The following is a 22,231-nucleotide window of genomic DNA, read 5'->3' as shown; positions in this document are numbered from 1 at the left end:
TGAACCCTGATCGTTCTGGATGGGTGAGTACTTCTGCATCCTTTCCATTAGTTTATGGGGTTACAGCGATTGAAAAGTATAGAGTGATCCTCTCGATTGCTATTCTGACTAATAGGTCTTTCTGGGACCTTGACCCAGGTACAAGAGGAACTCTGTTTGATGGATTCTATTCTTGCCAGTAGAACATGGCTCCTGGCTACTGTGATGTGAAACTATCTGATTGGAGAAGTGAGGACTGAACTTTCCCTGTGATAGTATCCTAGGACAGGACCCTTTACTTTGAACCACTGTTCCTATGTCAGAAGTATGTTAGGTTTTTCGATCAAAAACACTGCTCAAACTTTATCAAAACATTGAGAGCATTGGTTCTTTGTACATGAAAATGGAGTAACATTATATACAGGGCTAATTCATAATAGACAGTGTAGTTCTAACAAGTCCCTCTTGATTCACATCGGCAGACCCACATCTATGAAGCTGGAGGAGGTCTGTGAGGGCTGAGCAGGGACGGTAGACACCCCACTATTTTATCTGATCGAGGCTGGGCCACTCTGGTCTACTTATTGCCCCCCGCTTCGGAGATGGCGAGACATCTCACTGACTCATTTATTCTGGTCACGGTTGGGCGAGCGGGAGGGGACAATAAGTAGACAAGAACAAACTGTTCCCTCTGACGTGAGCATGACAGACAGGAACCTTTAAACGGCTTGAGTAAACTATCGTATTTACTATTTTGGGCTACTCAGAGAGCAAGATACACCCCAGGTAGGTTGCCCTGAACAGGGGGAAGTAGAGACCGTTCTGAGGTCCATTTCCCCCCTGCTCCGCTCTAGTGATGACTGGATTGTGTTCTTCCCATGCCAGCACAGATCTGGTGGTGGTGGAGCCAAGCCAAGTCCTCGCTTAAGATTTGTAGAATCCACTCTGGGGAGGAGAGGCAGCTTATCCAGCACTGACTTTGCACATTTGTCTTGTGTGTCCATGAAGGTAGCATGGGAGTGTGTGTGTGTGCATACATGCACATACGTCTCTGGTGGCCCTCAGCTGTTAAATGCCACACCACACAGTTAGGTACTGTCTGAGCTTGTCTCTTGGGTGTCCGTGGCGTTGGCAGTGGCATCGTTGGGCATCTGGGACTCTGGCACCTCCCCAGTCACAGCCACCCGGATCACCTTGAGCCAGCGCTGTTTCAGCTCTTCGCTTTCGGCCACGAAGCTGTGGACAGACTTTGACTGGGACAGACGGAAGCTGGCTGGAGGGTCGGCAGGCCGGGGGCTGTCCTCCACAGAGTAGCCCAGCAGAGGGATAGAGGACTGGGCCTTCACATCCTGAGAGAGGGGAGGAGATGGAAAAGGTAGAGATCATTTATATCTTAACTTGGGCCAGGAGTTTTCCCTGGTCAGATCAAAGAGTGAGGGGGAAAAACTCCAGGAACCATTCATAACACCCCGTGCTTCACAGTGGTAGAGCATGTTGCTGTGATTGACAGTATCCAGATGACGTGGCTGACCTGTGGGGCTCCGTAGAGGTAGAGAACCAATGCCTCCTTCTCTGGGATGACGCACCACACCTTCCCCCAGGGCTTGTTCTTCTCACAGTGCTGCAGGAAGCCACAAATTATACTGCTTCCGGAGAACTGTGCCGCCTCGATCTGGGGACAGAGGAATGCAGTTTAGACACAGAAGATATAGGGTGGCAGGTAGCCTAGTGGTTAGAGCATTGGACTAGTAACCGAAAGGTTGCAAGATCAAATCCCCGAGCTAACAAGGTACAAATCTGTCGTTCTGCCCCGAACAAGGCAGTTAACCCACTGTTCCTAGGCCGTCATTGAAAGTAAGAATTTGTTCCTAACTGACTTGCCTAGTTAAATAAAGGTCAAATAAAATATGCAGACGCAGTTGTGCATGCGTTTCCCTTTTCCCCTTACCTCCAGAATGCCCTTCTTCTTGCCCTCGGCCTTCTCCTCTCCAGTCAGGATGGAGTAGCAGTCCTTACACACCTTGTTAATCTTGTTGCTGTCGTACTCCAGGGCCACTTTATTGTCTGAGCACTTCCAACACACAACCTGATACAGGGACAGAAGACACATCAGTCTAATCCGGAATGAACGACAGCCAGCCGTCAAATGGGTTGAGTATAGCATTTAGTATAAGCACGTTATAATGGGTGCTGAGGGAGAGAGAGAAGGGGGTCAAAACGGACACTTCTCACTCACATATCCGCAGGCGCGACAGTGGTGTCTCCGTCGTGTCAACGCATTGAAGGGCTCTTTACACTTCATACACATTGTCACCTCCTTGTCCCGAATCCAGCGAGGAGCACGTTTCCCCAGCTCTGCCGTCTAGATTACAACACATACAAACACATGTAGCTCAGACACGAGAAGGTCATTGGTACAGATGCAGTGCACAGGACCTAGTGATAGAGGAGTAAGAGGTCAGAGGTCATGTTCATTGTGGCGGCACTCACTGACACTTCCTCCACGTCTTTGGAGGCGGACTTGAACGTCTCGTTCTTCTGATGGAAGATCTCAATGGTTTCCTGGAAAGCCTGCAGGCCACACAGACAAAGACAGGTCAGTAATACACGCCCAAATGTACTGAACATACAGAAAATATAACTATAAGATAGTGGAAACCAATAAGAATGTGATTATGTACCTTTATCCAGTTGTCTTTGTCTTGTTCGGAGCTGAAAAATACAATGAAAAACAACAGTAGTGAGCCATTTTGTCAGTTGTGGGATTGTGGTGTAACTTATGTAGTGAGCTGTGGTTTGGGGTAACCACAATGACTCCAATCTATAGAATGTTATGTTACACTGTTTATCATGAGCTGTTGTAGTGCACTTATCATACACTAAGCCCCCATAGGGTTGGCATAGAATTTGGGTGGTACAGTTATCCATATTGTTAGCAATAGGCCGTGGGACTGTAGTATACAGTCAACAGCTATTTTGAGAATCATGGCTGTAAAGAGTTTTCATACAAATGGCCATAGGTGGAGTAGAACACTTATCTTGAGAACAATAGCAGTTATCCATTATTTGGCTCTGTAGGGTGTAATAAGGGTGTAGTATGGGGTGGATTGAGATCTTGCCTGGCTTGCAGCTCCAGAGTCCTCTCCTTGCCAGACACCTGGAAGGTGTGAGGGTAGTCTTCGTTGATGGTCTCCAGCACCTTCATGCCCTCGATGCCGATGCGGGTGCGCACCGTGTACTTGGCCCCTCCCAGGCTGAATTTGGGCACGCAGTACAACAGCATGTTGTTGAACTGAGGGGGAAACAAAGAAACACCTGTGATTAATGCTTGTTTTGATAATATATTGCCTCAGACTTGGATGAGATTACGGATACAGTGAAATGTGTTTATGTGTATGTTTGTGTGAGTTTCTCACCAGGAAGAGGTATCTCTCCATAGCCGAGGTGTTCCTGGCAGCCAGCTTCAGGATGTGTCCCTCCTTGATGAACTCATTGGAGGCGTTGACGATGTCCTCCTCCTCCCCCAGCATCTCATAGATCTCCAGCAGCTTCTTCAGATTCTCCTGAGAAGGGAAGGGGTTCAAAATGCTTGGTTGGGTTCAAGCACTAGCCAAAAAAGTGTCTCAGAGTAGGAGTGTTGATCTAGTATCAGCCCCCCCCCCCGTCCATATAGTCTTATTCATTCAAATCTTAAAGGAAAAACTGATCCCAGATCAGCACTCCTACTCTGACAAGCTTTTTGAATACGGGTCCTGATTTTATTTCAGATTATAAGAGTGGTGTGCTATCAGTGGGATTGTACTTACAGATTTTCGAATGGCACTGTTGGAGTGTGTGGCTGCCATGGCGATGATGTCCAATGACTCTGAGAAACAAGGGATGATTCATTTTGACCTTTCTAATAAAAAATGTTCTACAATTGTGAACAACAGATTTGTTCCTTTTCAATGTAAGGCAAATGTTTTCACTGGGCATTGGACGATTCGAATATCTTCAATTTTTAATGTGAAGTAAATTATACATGATTATAATGACAAGAAGTCTGTCGAAATGAGTTACATGTAGTCCTGCTCTAATGTGTTATATTATAAATAGTAAAAGCCCTCCTGTGAATTTCCAGTGTTGTACTCACTCTCTGCATCTCGGCGGTCGGGGTCGTCCTGAGGCAGTTTCTTCAGGTAGTCTTTGAGCAGCATCTCGTAGCGGGGAACTCTCTGTACCGGCTCCAACATGTGGTGTTGGAGCGTCAGACTGCCACACGCCTCCTGGCTCTGACAAACACACAGCAAAACAGTCCATTGTCACTTCAAGGTTGAAGGCTTAAAAGTAAAGTCACACAAATAGTTTGAGGCATATCCATTCAACAGGATCAATGGACACAACAATAAATGGATTGTTCTATGACTATTTATTGCCACAGTTTCTGTTATATTTGATTGTTTCTTTAGGTTACAGCTGGAGGGCACCCTTACCTTGTTTTCTAGTTTCCAGGTTACCCTTGTTATTACTTATTCGATGCACCGGTGTTTAGTTACCTTCTCTGTTCACCTGATTGCCTTGTCATTTAGGTTCCTCAGTTGGCCTGTATCTGTGATTTTTGGGCTTTCTCCTAGTAAACCAAATGAGAGCCCTCGGCTCGCAGCAAATATATGTATATCCACAGGTAAATGATTAAAACTCAGACCATGTTGTCGTGTCTTTGGCATCATTAATGGTGAAGACTTATTTTATCAAATCATTTATCTGTAAGTATTATTATGTGATTAAACTAATCATTTACATTTAATTAACTAGGAAGTCGGGGCACCACGGACAATCTTCAGATTGCAAAATTATAATTTTCCGAATATAACTCTTCAGATATTTTAATATCTGATCAACTAGTCTTCAATTAATTATTCTTTACCTTACGTCAGTCTCTGTTCAAACGTCGTAGAATTCTAGGTTATCTGCACAAACCCAGCCTAAACCATGAATCGTCCATACACCAATTGGCTTAATCATGTATTTACTCACTAACTAAATAATCACAGAAATGCATAACAAACAGTAAATATTGGTTACTAACAATTATAGGGATGATCTCCTAGTGGGCTAAACCAATATGACGGTTTGGTATACAAAGGGAAGGGGGTGTGGACAGAGCGGGAAAGACAAAATGGATCACTACACACAGTGGATAATTAGATTAATTGAATTGCTAATCCTTTGCACATGAACGCTCGCTCAATCTCGAATAATTGCAATTAATATAGTTACGCCCATATGTCGGTGTCTTCTCTGTTGGAATCTTCGGACAGTTGGCGGGAGAGTCATTTCATTAGAGTCTCTGGTTACTCATGGTGGTTGCTCTATCGGCGGCTCCTGATAATGTCTGTTGTAATGGATACGTCGGCGGTTGTCGGTATTCACATCCCAGGATTACATCATTTATAGCTGCAGACTAGTAATTAGTATCTAAGATTTGCTGTGTCGCTTCACGTGGTATAGTTTTCTAGTTTTGGTAATCAAACCTGTGCCACCTCAGCTTACACCGAGGTATGCGTGGTCTTAACTATTCGCAATCACAGCTCACGCTGTGGGTTTGCTTCGTCTGAATATTTTTTGGGGGGATTTTAGGAGGGGCTTTTTTTCGTAACAGTTAGAAGAGGGCAGTTCCATAACACCAGATCATGTCTGTGCTCACGGGGGCGTGGCAGCTGACAAGTTAAACTTTACAGGCAATACAATTCTCTCAAAATTAAAGGTTAACATCACTTTGCATCATTTCATAAATACTTTCATCTTTACTCATTCATTTTATACAAGAATTAGATGCAAACTAGAGGTCGACCTTTTATGATTTTTCAACACCGATACCGATTGGAGGACCAAAAAAAGCAGATACCGATTAAATCGGACGATTTTTATATATATATTTTAATAAATAAAAATAAAATAGGCCGATTAAATCGGTATCTGCTTTATATATATATATATAAATGGCACTGTTGGAGTGTGTGTATATATATATATATATGTGTGTGTAATAATGACAATTACAACAATACTGAACTTTTACTTTTAGCTTAATATAATACATAAATAAAATCTATTTAGTCTCAAATAAATAATTAAACATGCTCAATTTGGTTTAAATAATGCAAAAACAGAGTGTTGGAGAAGTGAAAGTGCAATAGGTGCCATGTAAAAAAGCTAACGTTTAAATTCCTTGCTCAGAACATGAGAACTTTAGGTTGTAGTTTTTGGAATTATGACGCATCAACTATTTCTCTCTATACCATTTGTATTTCATATACCTTTGTCTATTGGATGTTCTTATAGACACTTTAGTATTGCCAGCCTAATCTCGGGAGTTGATAGTCATAAACAGTGCTGTGAAGCAAGCATTGCTAAGAGCTTCTGGCAACCACTGCTCAGTCAGACTACTCTATCAAATCATAGACGTAATTATAATATAATAAACACAGAAATACAAACCGTTGGTCATTAATATGGTCAAATCCGGAAACTATAATTTCGAAAACAAAATGTTTATTCTTTCAGTGAAATACGGAACTGTTACGTATTTTATCATATGGGCAGCAACCCTAAGTCTAACTAAATATGCAGGTTTAAAAATATATACTTCTGTGTATTGATTTAAAGAAAGGCATTGCTGCTTATGGTTAGGTACATTCGTGCAACGATTGTGCTTTTTTCACGAATGCGCTTTTGTTAAATCATCCCCCGTTTGGCGAAGAAGGCTGTGATTCGATGATAAATTAACAGGCACCGCATTGATTATATGCAACGCAGGGCAAGGTAGTTAACCTAGTAATATCATCAACCATGTGTAGTTAACTAGTGATTATGTGAAGATTGATCGTTTTTTCTAAGGTAAGTTTAATGCTAGCTAGCAACTTACCGTGGCTCCTTGCTGCATTCACGTAACAGGTGGTCAGCCTGCCACGCAGTTTCCTCGTGGAATGCAATGTAATCGGTCATGATCAGCGTCCCAAAATGCAGATTACCGATTGTTATGAATCGGCCCCAATTAATCGGCCATGCTGATTAATCGGTCAACCTCTAATGCAAACACCATAATTGAGAAATGTACACATTCAGAGATATAGTTATGCGTTTCCTGTCCTTCGTGAGGTCACAAATGAAACACACAACATAATTGTCCCTTAAGTGTCCATGGATCCTTCCCACATTCTCACAAGTGGACATATAGTTTAATTTTCCCATTTCGGGGATTTAGGAGTCCGGACACTTGAAATCCTTTGTTCACTCTGTGGTCTCGCTCTCTGTATGAAAAGACAGAGTCTCCACCAGGAATTTACGACCTGAGATAACAGAACCTGGGTGTAGGAGAGAGTGAGAGAGGGGAAAGCCACGATCTACACCCAGAAAGGGCCATGTCATGACAGTGTAATTCCTATACAACTCATTTGTTAATCCACAACTGCAGACCTGTGCACTTCTAAATTAGGCCAGTGTTTAGAATCTACGCTAGTACCTGTATGTCCTGGATGATGGCTTTGAACTGTGGCGAGCGGTCCGTCCACTGTTTCAGCAGCTCCATTGCATTGTCAAAGTTCTTCACATACTCAGCGTACATCTTCAGGAAGGGTGTGAGATTCTGCAGGATGTCTCCTAAGCGAGGGGTAGACTCCCTGTAGGGAGGGAGGGAGAGGTGCCAGTTAGATAGGAACCATAAGGTAACCATCTCTCAGCCCTGGAACTCCAACTAGACCCACTGGGCACAAAGTGGTTGAATGAACGCTGCTTCAACGTAATTTGTCAACATATTGCGACGTGGAATTTACTTGGAAAATATATTGGATTTCAAAAAGGTCAGTGAGTGTAAACCGTTGTTTAGAGGGTGAACCAAATTTCAACATAGACAACGCTTGTGTAAAATATATTGAATATGAAGATCTGACATTGTTTTAAAGATAAAGTTATATCCACTATCAGACAAAAATAATAGGGTGGACAGTTCCTCCTACTGGAGAATTGATCTATCTACAGCTAACCCATCGCTCTCCCATCCAGGGTTTTAACCAAGCCCAGCCCTGTTGAGCTATGGTATGTCACTGACTATTACCAATGTCCTATCTTGAGAATTATTGTTGAGAGATCTCCACTTTAAAATGAAATACAGTAGGTTAAAGATGCAATATGCAGAAATCGCTCAGCCATTTCCTGTTTACTAAAATTCTAATTTCAGTTTGTGACAAAAGAAGCAAGCATAGGGGGCCTCCCGGGTGGCGCAGTGGTTAAGGGCAGAGACTCTGGGTTCGCGCCAGGCTCTGGCATAACCGGCCACGACCGGGAGGTCCGTGGGGCGACGCACAATTGGCCTAGCGCCGTCCGGGTTAGGGAGGGTTTGGCCGGTAGGGACAGACCACAACTTCTCTATTTGATGATAAATGGTGTTCTTACTTCATCTAGATTACCAAATACAGTAACTGTGTCTGAGTGAGTCTGATTCTGAATGAGTCAGAAGTGGGATTTAGCTATTGTATTTTATTGCATTCTCAAAAGGCGAGATCTGTGAGTTTGTACACTGAATCTGTGGCCACTGGCCAGTCATGTGAAGCTCACCATTCTCCCATGCGTTTCTCCAGGTCAGGCAGGAGGAACTGGTTGTGGAAGGTGTTGATGGAGGAGATGTTGGAGAAGATGTTCTTCACCACGTCCACTGGGAATGTGCCCTTTAGAGCTTCCTCCGTCAGCTTGGCACAGAACACCTGCATGGTGGCACAACAACATGGCCAGGTGAGTTAAACCACACTGAGTCGATCATAATAATGAACACGGCTTTCTTTTCATTCTGAGGTAGACCTAGGCCAGTGTTCAGTAGGACACACCGTATCAACACATTCGGTTATTGGACAAGTTTAGGTAATGCCTCCCTGTTTCTCACAGTTACAAAACGTTTTCTACCTACCAGTTGTGTAAAGTACTTATTAAGTAAAAATACAAGTGCGAGTTAAGTATTTCTTGGGGGTATCTGTACTTTACTTCTCTATTGACACTATTGTTCAAAAGTTTGGGGTCACTTAGAAATGTCCCTGTTTTTGAAAGAAAAGCAAATTTTTGTCCATTAAAATAACATCAAATTGATCAGAAATACAGTGTAGACATTGTTAATGTTGTAAATTGTAGCTGGAAACTGCAGATTTTTTTATGGAATATCTACATAGGCATACAGAGGCCCATTATCAACAAGGCCAGCATCCCAGACTCGTCTCTTCACTGTTGAGACTGGTGTTTTGCGGGTACTATTTAATGAAGCTGCCAGTTGAGGACTTGTGAGGCGTCTGTTTCTCAAACTAGACACTAATGTACTTGTCCTCCTGCTCAGTTGTGCACCGGGGCCTCCCACTCCTTTTTCTATTCTGGTTAGAGCAAGTTTGCACTGTTCTGTGAAGGGAGTAGTACACAATGCTGTATGAGCCCTTCAGTTTCTTGGCAATTTCTCGCATGGAATAACCTTCATTTCTCAGAACAAGAATCAATTGACGAGTTTCAGAATACATTTCTTTGTTTCTGGCCATTTTGAGCCTGTAATCGAACCCACAAATGCTGATGCTCCAGATACTCAACTAGTCTAAAGGCCAGTTTTATTGCTTCTTTATTCAGAACAACAGTTTTCAACTGTGCTAAAATAATTGCAAAATGGTTTTCCAATGCTCAATTAGCCTTTTAAAATGATAAACTTGGATTAGCTAACACATCGTGCCATTGGAACATAGGATTGATGGATTGATGGTTGCTGATAATAGGCCTCTCTACGCCTATGTAGATATTCCATTAAAAAGAAAATCTGCCGTTTCCAGCTACAATAGTCATTTACAACATTAATTAACATTAAACATAACTACTCTGTATTTCTGATCAATTTGATGTTATTTTAAATGGACAAAAAAGTGCTTTTCTTTCAAAAACAAGGAAATGTCTAAATGACCCCAAAATTTTGAACTGTAGAGTATATGTTTGACAACTTTTACTTCACTACATTCCTAAAGAAAATAATTTACTTTCTTTCTACTCCATACATTATATCTGACACCCAAAAGTACTTGTTACATTTAAAATGCTTAGCAGGACAGGAACATGGTCTAATTCACACACTTATCAAGATAACATTCCTGGTCATCCCTACTGCCTCTGATCTGGTGGACTCACTAAAGACATGCTTTGTTTGTAAATGAGTGTTGGAGCGTGCCCCTGGCTATGCGTAAATAAGAAAATGGCGCCATCTGGTTTTCTTAATATAAGGAATTTGAAATTATTTAAAAACTCTACTTTTGATACTTTATTTAATTTTATTTATTTCACCTTTATTTAACCAGGTAGGCAAGTTGAGAACAAGTTCTCATTTACAATTGCGACCTGGCCAAGATAAAGCAAAGCAGTTTGACACATACAACGACACAGAGTTACGTATGGAGTAAAACAAAAATACAGTCAATAATACAGTATAAAAAAGTCTATATACGAAGTGAGCAAATGAGGTGAGATAAGGGAGGTAAAGGCAAAAAAAGGCCATGGTGGCAAAGTAAATACAATATAGCAAGTAAAACACTGGAATGGTAAGTATCACTTAAGTATAATTCTTTTACTCAAGTAGGATTTCACTGGGTGACTTTCATTTTCTTTACTTTTACTCAAGTATGACAATTGGGTACTTTTTCCACCACTGCTACATACTGAACAGGACCCTAAAGTGACAGGGCCCTGGACGGACAGCTGAACACACTCACCTGGTCCAGCAAGTTGAGCCGCGTGACGTAGGCCCTCTCGGTCTTCAGGAGCTCAGTAGCGATTTTGTACAGCTTTTGTTCATTGGTCTCCTGAAACACAGAAGAGAGAGCTGTGGCTGTGGGATGATTTGGGGAAATGCATGCAGTGTGTACATAGATGATGTTCCTATAACTAGAGGAGATCTTAAGGGCCTCTCGCCAAAGACTAATGGACAAAGACAGTTCAAAGACAGGTTAGACAATTGGGAGTATAGTGAAGAATAAGTTGAACTCTGAGGTCATGCCCATAGTGTAATTCAGCTTTTCCTCCCACATTGTCCTCATGTGCTTGATTCCCATGTCGCGCTAGGTTCCCGTCAGGGCTGTGACTGTCATGGAATTTTGGATGATGGTAAATGGCCAGCCAAATAACCGCAGCCTCTGCCTACTGCCTTAGAAATAGAACGGGCTGCCCCATTCTGAAAAGATTTGGCATTGGTCCCCAGATCCTCAAATGTTCTACAGCTGCACCATCGAAAGCATCCTGACCGGTTGTATCACCGCCTGGTATGGCAACTGCTCGGCATCCGGCCGTAAGGCACTACAGGGTAGTTCGTATGGCCCAGTACATCACTGGGGCCAAGCTTCCTGCCATCCAGGACCTATATACTAGCCGGTGTCAGAGGAAGCCCCCCCCCCCCCCCCCCCAAAAAAATCACCCAAGTCATAGGCAAGCGGTACCGGTGAGCTAAGTCTAGGTCCAAAAGGCTCCTTAACAGCTTCCACCCTCAAGCTATAAGACTGCTGAACAATTAATCAAATGCCCCCCTTTGTTTTTACACTGCTGCTACCCCTACCTACATGTACACCTGTTGTATTCGGCACATGTGACAAATACAATTTGATTTGATTTGAGTATAAACATGAGCTTACCACACACACACACACACGACTATTGTGGTCAGTGGTGTAAGGAGACCCTGACAAAGCACTACTGAGTGTGAACACTGGCCAGGCCTTACTGGCCAACACACACTTCCCCATAGAGATCTACAACAGTATCGCTTTAATCAAATGTTTGTGCTTCAACTATGTTCTATGTTCATTTTAATTAAGGACTCATTCATTCCTTTTGATTGAGGAGTGATGTCTGGGCATACTGTAGTATGTGTGCCTGTGTGTATTGGGATCTTATGGATGTGTATGGGGACATTGTGGAGTGTGTGTGTGTGTGTGTGTGTGTGTGTGTGTGTGTGTGTGTGACTGTGGGGGAGCCTATCAGGAGAGGAAATGAAAGGCTAGAAGGGATATGACACCAATCAACAAAGAGAGAACTACTATTGACAGTCTCTGAGTGCTTTGTGTGAGAGAAACCACTCAATACAGTACAGTTTATAAAACACACTAATACTACATGACCAAAAGTATATGGACAACTGCTCGTCGAACATCTCATTCCAAAACCATGGGTATTAATATGGAGTTGGCCCCCATTTGCTGCTATAACAGCCTCCATTCTTCTGGGAAGGCTTTCCACTAGATGTTGGGACATTGCTGCAGGGACTTGCTTTCATTCAGCCACAAGAGCATTAGTGAGGTCGGGCACTGATGTTGGATGATTAGGCCTGGCTCGCAGTCGGCGTTCCAATTAATCCCAAAGGTGTTGGATGGGTTTGAGGTCAGGGCTCTATGCAGGGCAGTCAAGTTCTTCCACACCGATCTCGACAAACTATTTATGTATGGAACTTTGTGCACAGGGGTATTGTCATGCCGAAACAGGAAAGGGCCTTCCCCAAACTGTTGCCAGAAGTTCCCTTCACTGGAGCTAAGGGGCCTAGACCGAACCATGAAAAACAGCCCCAAACCATTATTCCCTCCCCCACTAAACTTTACAGTTGCACTATGCATTCGGTCAGGTAGCGTTCTCCTGGCATCCGCCAAACCCAGATTCATCCGTCGGACTGTCAGATGGTGAGTCCAATGGCGGCGAGCTTTACATTACTCCAGCCGATGCTTGGCATTGCGCATGGTGAGCTTAGGCTTGTGTGCGGCTGCTCGGATATAGAAACCCATTTCATTAAGCTCCAGACAAACAGTTATTGTGCTGACGTTGCTTCCAGAGGCAGTTTGGAACTCGGTAGTAAGTGTTGCTACCCAGGAAAGACTATTTTTATGCGCTACGCACTTCAGCGGTACCATTCTGTGAGCTTGTGTGCCCTACCACTTCGCTGCGAGCCGTTGTTGCTCCTAGTCATTTTCACTTTATAACAACAGCACTTACAGTTGAACCGGCAGCTCTAGAGGGGCAGAAATTTGACGAACAGACTTGTTGGAAAGGTGGCATCTTGTGACGGTGCCACGTTGAAAGTCAGTGAGCTCTTCAGTAAGTCCATTCTACTGCCAATGTTTGTCTATGGAGATTGCATGGCGGTGTACTCGATTTCATACACTGGGTGTGGCTGAAATATCCGAAGCCACAAATTTGAATGAGTGTCCACATACTTTTGGAAATAGTGTACTCAGAAATCAAGATTCTGCAGGAAACTAGGGAATATGTTCCCAACTGATTGTTAGAGCTGGACAGAGAATGAAAGAATGTTCGCTTCCCCTATTCATTGATATGGATGGATTGTGTGTATCCCACAAGTATTGTTCAAGTTATCTTACTCTGTGTTACTTCCTGTACAAATATTTATTCTCATATGCATTACTTTGAAACTGTCTGTTTAAGTTTTTTTTTTCTCTTCTCAAATGAATGCTTTGGCCACAAATATGAGCATAGGATGAGTCAACAACATTATTTGGGTATGAGTTAACAGAACATTTTAAAAAGTGAGATTTTCATTGGACAGTTACTTTAACATTCAAGCCATCTACTGTATTTGATGCCAAGAGTACAACTATTCTACCCCAAAGCAGTCATTCCTTGAACTCTCTACCCAAAATTCTAACGAATGGACCAATTGTTAATGTGGTTACTAGTCAACTCTAACTTGCAGCATAACCAAACACACTCAATTCCACACCTTGAAAAACCACATGCAAAGCTTTGTCTGTCTCAGTCCGAAACTGACAAAACACACTGTCCCCCTAGCTCTGTCTACAATATGTAATGGTCGTCAAAGATATACAAAATTGCTACCGTCCATGACCTTATTTTGGCTCTCTGCCAGCTATGCATGTAAAGTAAATAACAGAGATGCGGTAAACTGATAAGCCATGAAGCATTGTATATAGGAGCCACTCTAGCTAGAGCCCTCCACCTCTCATACAGTGCCATGTAGAGATTGGGGGTTTCATTCACTGCTGAGTGAACACACTAATCTGAGAGCCAGATAATTAGAAATACCAGCCGGCCAGGCAGCAGCAAGGCCTCCCACAGGGCTACTGTGGCGCAAACTCAATTCTTCAGCTGCTGAAGCGTTTGACATCTGTTCAGTCCAGTCCCGAAAATAACCCCCAGTAGAAGCAGGGCAACGGAATTATGTTGAGACTTGTTTTTGACTATATGCAAAACAAAAAAACATTGATTTCAAAGTTTAGCAATCCATACAACCCTATAAATAAAGATTGCTTTTAACAATTTACACTGCACATTTTACAAAAACACATTTACTGGAAGAACTGTGCAGATGCAAAGTTTGATAACAGAATTTCAGTAAAATCTTCCTCAGTGTTTTATGAGAACTCTTGTTAAAATAGATGATCAAAATGAAGATTCAAAGATGTCTGCAGAAAGATTGGGATGTCAGCTATGACATGACACATTGACTTTGGGGGGAAAAAAAACATTTTGGCTATTGAACTACAGTTTGAAGTGGATTTACACCTGGTAACAGAATTGCGTTAACAGAATTTCACCAAGGGTCTCTGATCTGTACTACACAGAAATACATAATTATGGGTATGAATGTCATTCTATTCCTGGTGATGTGTACCTATTTAGGATACAAAGGTCAAATTATGCAATATCCTCCTTTGAATATTTGTGTATTTATTAATTTTACACACTGGCTATTATTTTAATGAGCTTCTCCCCCAAACAAGACCAAATTCAGTTGGTCCGGACCAAATCTGAACCAATCATAGATGTCTATGTTCTACAAGTTCAGACAGTACAGCACAGAACATTCTAGTTAAGTACAGTAGAGAATAGTTCCTTATGGTACAGTACAATTTGTATTTTTTATTTAACCTTTATTTAACCAGGCAAGTCAGTTAAGAACACATTCTTATTTTAAATGACGGCCTGGGAACTGTGGGTTAACTGCTTTGTTCAGGAGCAGAACGACAGATTTTTACCTTGTCAGCTCGGGGATTCGATCTTGCAACCTTTCGGTTTCAAGTCCAACGCTCTAACCACTAGGATACCTGCCGCCAAATACAGTACATTATGGTGTACTTGACTCTGTGTAAGGGCTATTTCACAAAGGAGAGTGACTGAGTGCTGCATCAGATGACCTGGCCTCCACAATCACCCGACCTCAACCCAATTGAGATGGTTTGGGATGAGTTGGACTGCAGAGTGAAGGAAAAGCAGCCAACAAGTGCTCATTATATGTGGGAACTCTTTCAAGACTGTTGGAAAAGCATTATTCATGAAGCTGGTTGAGAGAATGCCAAGAGTGTGTGCAAAGCTGTCATTAAGGCAAAGGGTGGCTGCTTTGAAGAATCTCAAATATAACAAAATATTTTGATTGGTTTCTACTTGATTCCATGTGTGTTATTTCATAGTTTTGATGTCTTCCCTATTATTCTACAATGTATAGAATAGTACAAATAAAGAAAAACCCTTGAATGAGTAGGTGTGTCCAAACTTTGGACTGGTACTGTAAGTGTTGGCATTAACTTCAACATTATGGTGTTTTGGTGTAATTTCAGGTAGATATTTTCTAAGACCCCTTTCCAACTGTTTGACCAGAAATCAAAGCCTTTGTTTATTCCTACTATTTAGGAAATAAAAGTTGAAATATGTATATTCATTTGACACCAGATTTGACATGCTCCTATAAACTTCACATGTCGGTGCTTACGGATCCTTCTAGATGGAAATGACCAGCAGACTCAGTCAATAGAAACCAGACACACTGCTGAGACAAAGGCTAGCAGGCTACTCTGGCATGGCAGAAGTGGCTATATCTGGTGTGATGTGTCGCACAGTAAAGGAGCTGTGAGGTTCCAGTAGACTGTGAAGTCAGTCAGAGAGAGCACATGGCTCTAATAGGCCCTGAGACATCTGACACAGGGATATAAATTAACGTGACACTGTGATGCCAAGTTAAACACTTGCATTAAAACCAACACTACTCACATGAACTCTATGGTCGCTCAGTGTAAGAGCTTTATAGTAACAGAGTTAGGGAGACACGCACGCCCCCCCTCCCCACAGACACTTACCAGTACCTTCTCCTCCACAATGCCCTCCTCCTTGCTTCCTTTGTTTACGTTGGGGGTCTCCTCCTGTAGGTCCACTGTCCTCCCCAGTATGGGTCTTTGTGTGTGAAGGAGGGGAGTGACGCCCATGCTCCCGTCCCCCATGTCCCCATTCTCCAGGGCAGTGTCTTTCCTCAGGGGGGACCCACTCTCCCTGTCCCCGTCTCTGTCCATTTGGGTTAGCATCCCGTTAGTTGCCTGTTTGTGTGCATCCCGCTGAGTTCTCGGGACAGAGCCTGAATCCACCGAGTTGTTGTCCTGCTGCTCGGACTCTGACTGTCTCTGGTTGACCCGGTGAGCCGGACTGCAGAGGGGCGACTTGCTGAGCTGCTTGAGTGGTGAGCCCTCCTTGGTTTCTGACTGGCTGTGAGAGCAGAGGAAGAGAACAGGAGGAAGTCAGAGACCACCGCTGATAAAGACTTAAAGCCAAAGAAGACAGGAGATGAGAATAAAAGAGTGAGCGGGAGAGCACGTTCAGTGGCTGTTAAGCCTGCACTATACTAACTAGTGAGTGCTGTGAGAGTGACTGAGGCTGCAAGACAGCACCGGAGTATGTGCAAGGGTAAAAAATAAAACAGTTGAGATGCAAAAACTTCCTCTTGTCTTCTGGGGCTGCTGTGAGCTGTGCAGAGGAAGTGTGAGTGCGTAGGGCAGAGGAGGAGGGGAGGAAAAGAGGGGGAGGAGGAGTATAGTGGAGTGGAGTGGAGAGGAAGACTGGAGAGGTAGAGTCCCACTCCCTAGAGATAGCCTGCTGCCCTACTTCTGAATGCACATGCACACACATTAGTGGTGCGCGGGTGAGCTTTTTGTTCACCGCAATTGCTAATAACCCTTCTGTAACCGACTATATGTGATAAAGTGAAAATCTGAGGCCCGTACCCGACCCCAATATAAACAATGTGCAGTAGGCTACAGTCAGAGATGGCTAAACTATATTTTGACAGGGGGTGCAGGATCAGTTGCCTGTTTTAGATGTGCTTCTGCTTATAATTTCCGACATTTTGGTTTTCAACTTGTCTATAATTAGATACATGCAGCTTCTCTTCTGTCATTATATGTTGCCCTAAAGACTAAATAAACCCTTGCTCGCCAGAAAAATGTCATAAAATCGGTAGAATGAATGCTTCAATCTAGTTGACATCGGTCAAGTTCTCTGTCATCTCGGCTTCTTTCACCCCGCAAAGACGTTTAGGGACCGGGGATAAAATCCAATAACCCCAAAAAACTGGAAAGATTTTTCAAGTGACATCAGTTTAAGGAAATAGAAAGCTGTGAAAACAACCCAAAATGTTCCTGATAAGATTTCAGTTCGGCTTGGATGCATATCTTATGTGGTTGAAATACTATCCTTTTTCTGATGCTGATCAAAGATAGCACCTCTACAGACGGTATCTAACTGCACATTCACATTCTCCCAAGATGCTGAAAGAAACAAGTCCCATTTCTCCACTCCTGTTCACTCCTGAGTAAAAATGTAGCCTACATTTGGTGTATTATTTTACTGCAAGACATGTTTTATTCTGCAGGAGTTAATAGTAGCCCTTTCCTGCAATCAAATGACCTCGTGGCCTCATAGATGGAATGTTATTCATACTTTTCATAATCACCTTTTTATGTTTTACACCACAAATCTGCTGTTTGTCAAACATTTTGAAAAAGAAAATGTTCAGTCTTCTGTGATGTATATAAAGTTTCAACTCTTTAACTGACATGGTAAAGGCGTCTTATTTTTCTAAGCCCATAACCATGTGTGTGAGGTGTATACTTTTATTTTCAAAGAATTGTTTGACTACCAAGAAACACTCTGTGTGAGGCTAAAGTCAGTGTTCAGATTTCAGTTTCCTTTAAGTCCCCGTCTTGTGACTGTTGAATTCGTATAGCCTCACAACCATCATCCTCTTTAACCACTTCACCGAATCTTTCCAAAACAGTACTTTTCTGGCCCTCTGTTCTCCTTCTTAATATTGTAACTTTATGCCCAGTCCCAAAAGCATTTGGTGCGTGGACTATGCTCCAAAGTTTAGGCTTACACTAATGCCAGATAGCCTAAAATAAATGAAAGAAAAACCTCAATGCAGCCTATAAATATAAATTGCACAAGAATGATACATTTATGGATTTTTAAAAAGGTTTTGTTTTCTCTTCATGAGTCAACCCATACATCACCAGTACACGCGTCTATACATACACACACACACACACACACACACACACACACACACACACACACACACACACACACACACACACCTCCATCCAGCAGTACTGTATCCTGCAGCTTGTCCAGCTGTTTCCCTGTCTATGACCCACCTGCCCTCAAACAGCACTTCCCTTCCAGTCCCCTTAGTCTTCACTGTCCAGCAGGGACATGGACTAATGATCAAACAGTACAGGTCCAGAACTACTTTAAAAACACTTTAAACCCCATTTGGAACCGTAACCATGTTCCTCCTGTGGTAGATCAGTGAGACTAAACCATGTTTAGGGTGCACTGGTCTAGCTAAACCACCTGATTCCACTGCACGAAGACAGGAACAACACACACCTACTACAGGAAGTATGTGTCACAAGCCTACTGCACATGTCTGAACCCTGTACACACACACACACACACACACACACACACACACACACACACACACACACACACACACACACACACACACACGGTACAATGTCAGTGTCAGTAGAAACAGGAAGTGTGTATGAATAGAGGAACAACAGAGGTTGACGTACACTGTACAGATGAGTCATTAATCTCTAAGCTTTAATACAATGTCACACCCTCACTGTGTCTATACTAGTTAGTCCCCGCAATATATGACATATTGTGGTTGAATAAAGTGGGCTGACTAAAGAGAAAACAGTACCTTTAAGAATTCAAAAATGTATAATTACGATGCAATTTATATCTATAGGCTACATTGAGGTATTTCATTCATTATTTGAGGATATCTGGCATTAGTGCAACAACCTAAACATTATGGCCTAACTGTATGCGTGCCAAATAGACACGCAAATCGCAAAAAGCATTTGGGAACGGGCTTAAAAAGGTAACATTGTTCCAGCAAAGCAAAAAGGACAATTCAATGGGTGGAATGTTATTAATAGAAAATATTATTTAAAAAAACCCAATGAAAATCAGGTTTCTATATCAAACAGTTTTGTTATATTTAAGTCTTCTGTTATGCATATAAAGTGTAATATTGGGATGCAAACAAAAAAATGTAATATACACTGCTCAAAAAAATAAAGGGAACACTTAAACAACACAATGTAACTCCAAGTCAATCACACTTCTGTGAAATCAAACTGTCCACTTAGGAAGCAACACTGATTGACAATAAATGTCACATGCTGTTGTGCAAATGGCATAGACAACAGGTGGAAATTATAGGCAATTAGCAAACACGCCCAATAAAGGAGTGGTTCTGCAGGTGGGGACCACAGACCAGTTCTCAGTTCCTATGCTTCCTGGCTGATGTTTTGGTCACTTTTGAATGCTGGCGGTGCTTTCACTCTAGTGGTAGCATGACACCGAGTCTACAACCCACACAAGTGGCTCAGGTAGTGCAGCTCATCCAGGATGGCACATCAATGTGAGCTGTGGCAAGAAGGTTTGCTGTGTCTGTCAGCGTAGTGTCCAGAGCATGGAGGCGCTACCAGGAGACAGGCCAGTACATCAGGAGACGTGGAGGAGGCCGTAGGAGGCCAACAACCCAGCAGCAGGACCGCTACCTCCGCCTTTGTGCAAGGAGGAGCACTGCCAGAGCCCTGCAAAATGACTTCCAGCAGGCCAAAAATGTGCATGTGTCTGCTCAAACGGTCAGAAACAGACTCCATGAGGGTGGTATGAGGGCCCGACGTCCACAGGTGGGGGTTGTGCTTACAGCCAAACACCGTGCAGGACGTTTTTCATTTGCCAGAGAACACCAAGATTGGCAAATTCGCCACTGGCGCCTCTTCACAGATGAAAGCAGGTTCACACTGAGCACATGTGACAGTCTGGAGACGCCGTGGAGAACGTTCTGCTGCCTGCAACATCCTCCAGCATGACCGGTTTGGCGGTGGGTCAGTCATGGTGTGGGGTGGCATTTCTTTGGGGGGCTGCACAGCCCTCCATGTGCTCGCCAGAGGTAGCCTGACTTGTAAGACCATATGCTGGTGCGGTTGGCCCTGGGTTCCTCCTAATGCAAGACAATGCTAGACCTCATATGGCTGGAGTGTGTCAGCAGTTCCTGCAAGAGGAAGGCATTGATGCTATGGACTGGCCTGCCCGTTCCCCAGACCTGAATCCAATTGAGCACATCTGGGACATCAGGTCTTGTTCCATCCACCAACGCCACGTTGCAACACAGACTGTCCAGGAGTTGGTGGATGCTTTAGTCCAGGTTTGGGAGGAGATCCCTCAGGAGACCATCCGTCACCTCATCACGAGCATGCCCAGGCGTTGTAGGGAGGTCATACAGGCACGTGGAGGCCACACACACGACTGAACCTAATTTTGACTTGTTTTAATGACATTACATCAAAGTTGGATCAGCCTGTAGTGTGGTTTTCCAAATCCAGACCTCCATGGGTTGATAAATTTGATTTCCATTGATAATTTGTGTGATTTTGTTGTCAGCACATTCAACTATGTAAATAAAAAAGTATTTAATAAGAATATTTAATTCATTCAGATCTAGGATGTGTTATTTTAGTATTCCCTTAATTTTTTTGAGCAGTGTATTTCAACTCTATATCTGACATGGTAGAGGTGTCTTTTTTTTAATTGTGAGGAGTAAACTTTTTTTTCAAAGTAGATTTGTCTAAAACTACCAAGAATCACTGTGTGACCCTGATTTAGGCCACTGCAGTAAAATGTTAACTTCTTGAAAAGGGAGAAGCTAACAAATTAGCAACAACATCCCCTTCGATAAAACCTGCTACAGCTGTTGCAAACCAGCCTACAAAAAAAGATAGCTAACTAGAACGTGGGAAAACCACTGCTCCCGATTGCGCAGTGACCTGTTGGCCTTTGAGAAGGCAGTTTCCACATGTTTTTTTTTTGTAAAAACAGTTTTGTAATGACAGTGGAATCAACCATTACAAGTCAAAATGCGATTGGTTGATTCCACTGTCACTCCAAAACGTTCCCCTAATACAGTGAAATAGCATATGCCTTCTATCTATCTTGTCTCAGGATGGCAAGTTGGTGGTTGAAGATATCCCTCTAGTGGTGTGGGGGCAAAGTGGGTGGGGTTATATCCTTCCTGTTTGGCCCTGTCCGGGGGTGTCCTCGGACGGGGCCACAGTGTCTCCTGACCCCTCCTGTCTCAGCCTCCAGTATTTATGCTGCAGTAGTTTGTGTCGGGGGGCTAGGGTCAGTTTGTTATATCTGGAGTACTTCTCCTGTCCTATTCGGTGTCCTGTGTGAATCTAAGTGTGCGTTCTCTAATTCTCTCCTCTCTTTCTTTCTCTCTCTCGGAGGACCTGAGCCCTAGGACCATGCCCCAGGACTACCTGACATGATGACTCCTTGCTGTCCCCAGTCCACCTGGCCATGCTGCTGCTCCTGTTTCAACTGGCCTGGGCCCTAGGACCATGTCCCAGGACTACCTGACATGATGACTCCTTGCTGTCCCCAGTCCACCTGGCCATGCTGCTGCTCCAGTTTCAACTGTTCTGCCTTACTATTATTCAACCATGCTGGTCATTTATGAACATTTGAACATCTTGGCCACGTTCTGTTATAATCTCCACTCGGCACAGCCAGAAGAGGACTGGCCACCCCACATATGCTCTCTCTAATTCTCTCTTTCTTTCTCTTTCTCGGAGGACCTGAGCCCTAGGACCGTGCCCCAGGACTACCTGACATGATGGCTCCTTGCTGTCCCCAGTCCACCTGACTGTGCTGCTGCTCCAGTTTCAACTGTTCTGCCTTATTATTATTCGACCATGCTGGTCATTTATGAACATTTGAACATCTTGGTCATGTTCTGTTATAATCTCTACCCGGCACAGCCAGAAGAGGACTGGCCACCCCACATAGCCTGGTTCCTCTCTAGGTTTCTTCCTAGGTTTTGGCCTTTCTAGGG

General features: G+C 43.3%; 1 protein-coding gene across 10 annotated transcripts in view; it reads right to left on the bottom strand.

Annotated features, from left to right (window-relative positions):
- Positions 1 to 327: 327 nt before the first annotated feature.
- fgd4a (FYVE, RhoGEF and PH domain containing 4a) overlaps positions 328 to 22,231 on the bottom strand; it is a 125,607-nt gene continuing 103,703 nt past the window's right edge. For 9 of the 10 annotated variants that reach the window (XM_046310963.1, XM_046310981.1, XM_046311000.1 and 6 more), the window contains 14 exons: positions 16,116 to 16,515; positions 10,740 to 10,829; positions 8,575 to 8,720; positions 7,484 to 7,640; positions 4,112 to 4,250; positions 3,786 to 3,844; positions 3,396 to 3,542; positions 3,099 to 3,271; positions 2,661 to 2,691; positions 2,470 to 2,550; positions 2,216 to 2,341; positions 1,928 to 2,065; positions 1,511 to 1,651; positions 328 to 1,328 (listed from right to left, as the gene is read on the bottom strand). In XM_046310963.1, the coding sequence (XP_046166919.1) occupies positions 1,068 to 1,328; positions 1,511 to 1,651; positions 1,928 to 2,065; positions 2,216 to 2,341; positions 2,470 to 2,550; positions 2,661 to 2,691; positions 3,099 to 3,271; positions 3,396 to 3,542; positions 3,786 to 3,844; positions 4,112 to 4,250; positions 7,484 to 7,640; positions 8,575 to 8,720; positions 10,740 to 10,829; positions 16,116 to 16,515 (2,089 nt within the window). In that variant the 3' untranslated portion in view covers positions 328 to 1,067. Of the gene's footprint in view, positions 1,329 to 1,510; positions 1,652 to 1,927; positions 2,066 to 2,215; positions 2,342 to 2,469; positions 2,551 to 2,660; positions 2,692 to 3,098; positions 3,272 to 3,395; positions 3,543 to 3,785; positions 3,845 to 4,111; positions 4,251 to 7,483; positions 7,641 to 8,574; positions 8,721 to 10,739; positions 10,830 to 16,115; positions 16,516 to 18,461; positions 18,662 to 22,231 lie in introns of those variants that run through there. The other variant, XM_046311026.1, reaches the window with a different exon arrangement.

The sequence above is a fragment of the Oncorhynchus gorbuscha genome, linkage group LG02, assembly GCF_021184085.1.
Source record: "Oncorhynchus gorbuscha isolate QuinsamMale2020 ecotype Even-year linkage group LG02, OgorEven_v1.0, whole genome shotgun sequence".
In the NCBI taxonomy this organism is placed as follows: domain Eukaryota; kingdom Metazoa; phylum Chordata; class Actinopteri; order Salmoniformes; family Salmonidae; genus Oncorhynchus; species Oncorhynchus gorbuscha.
The sequence above is the reverse complement of the archived record's forward strand: the minus strand, read 5'-3'. Positions and strand labels throughout refer to the sequence as shown.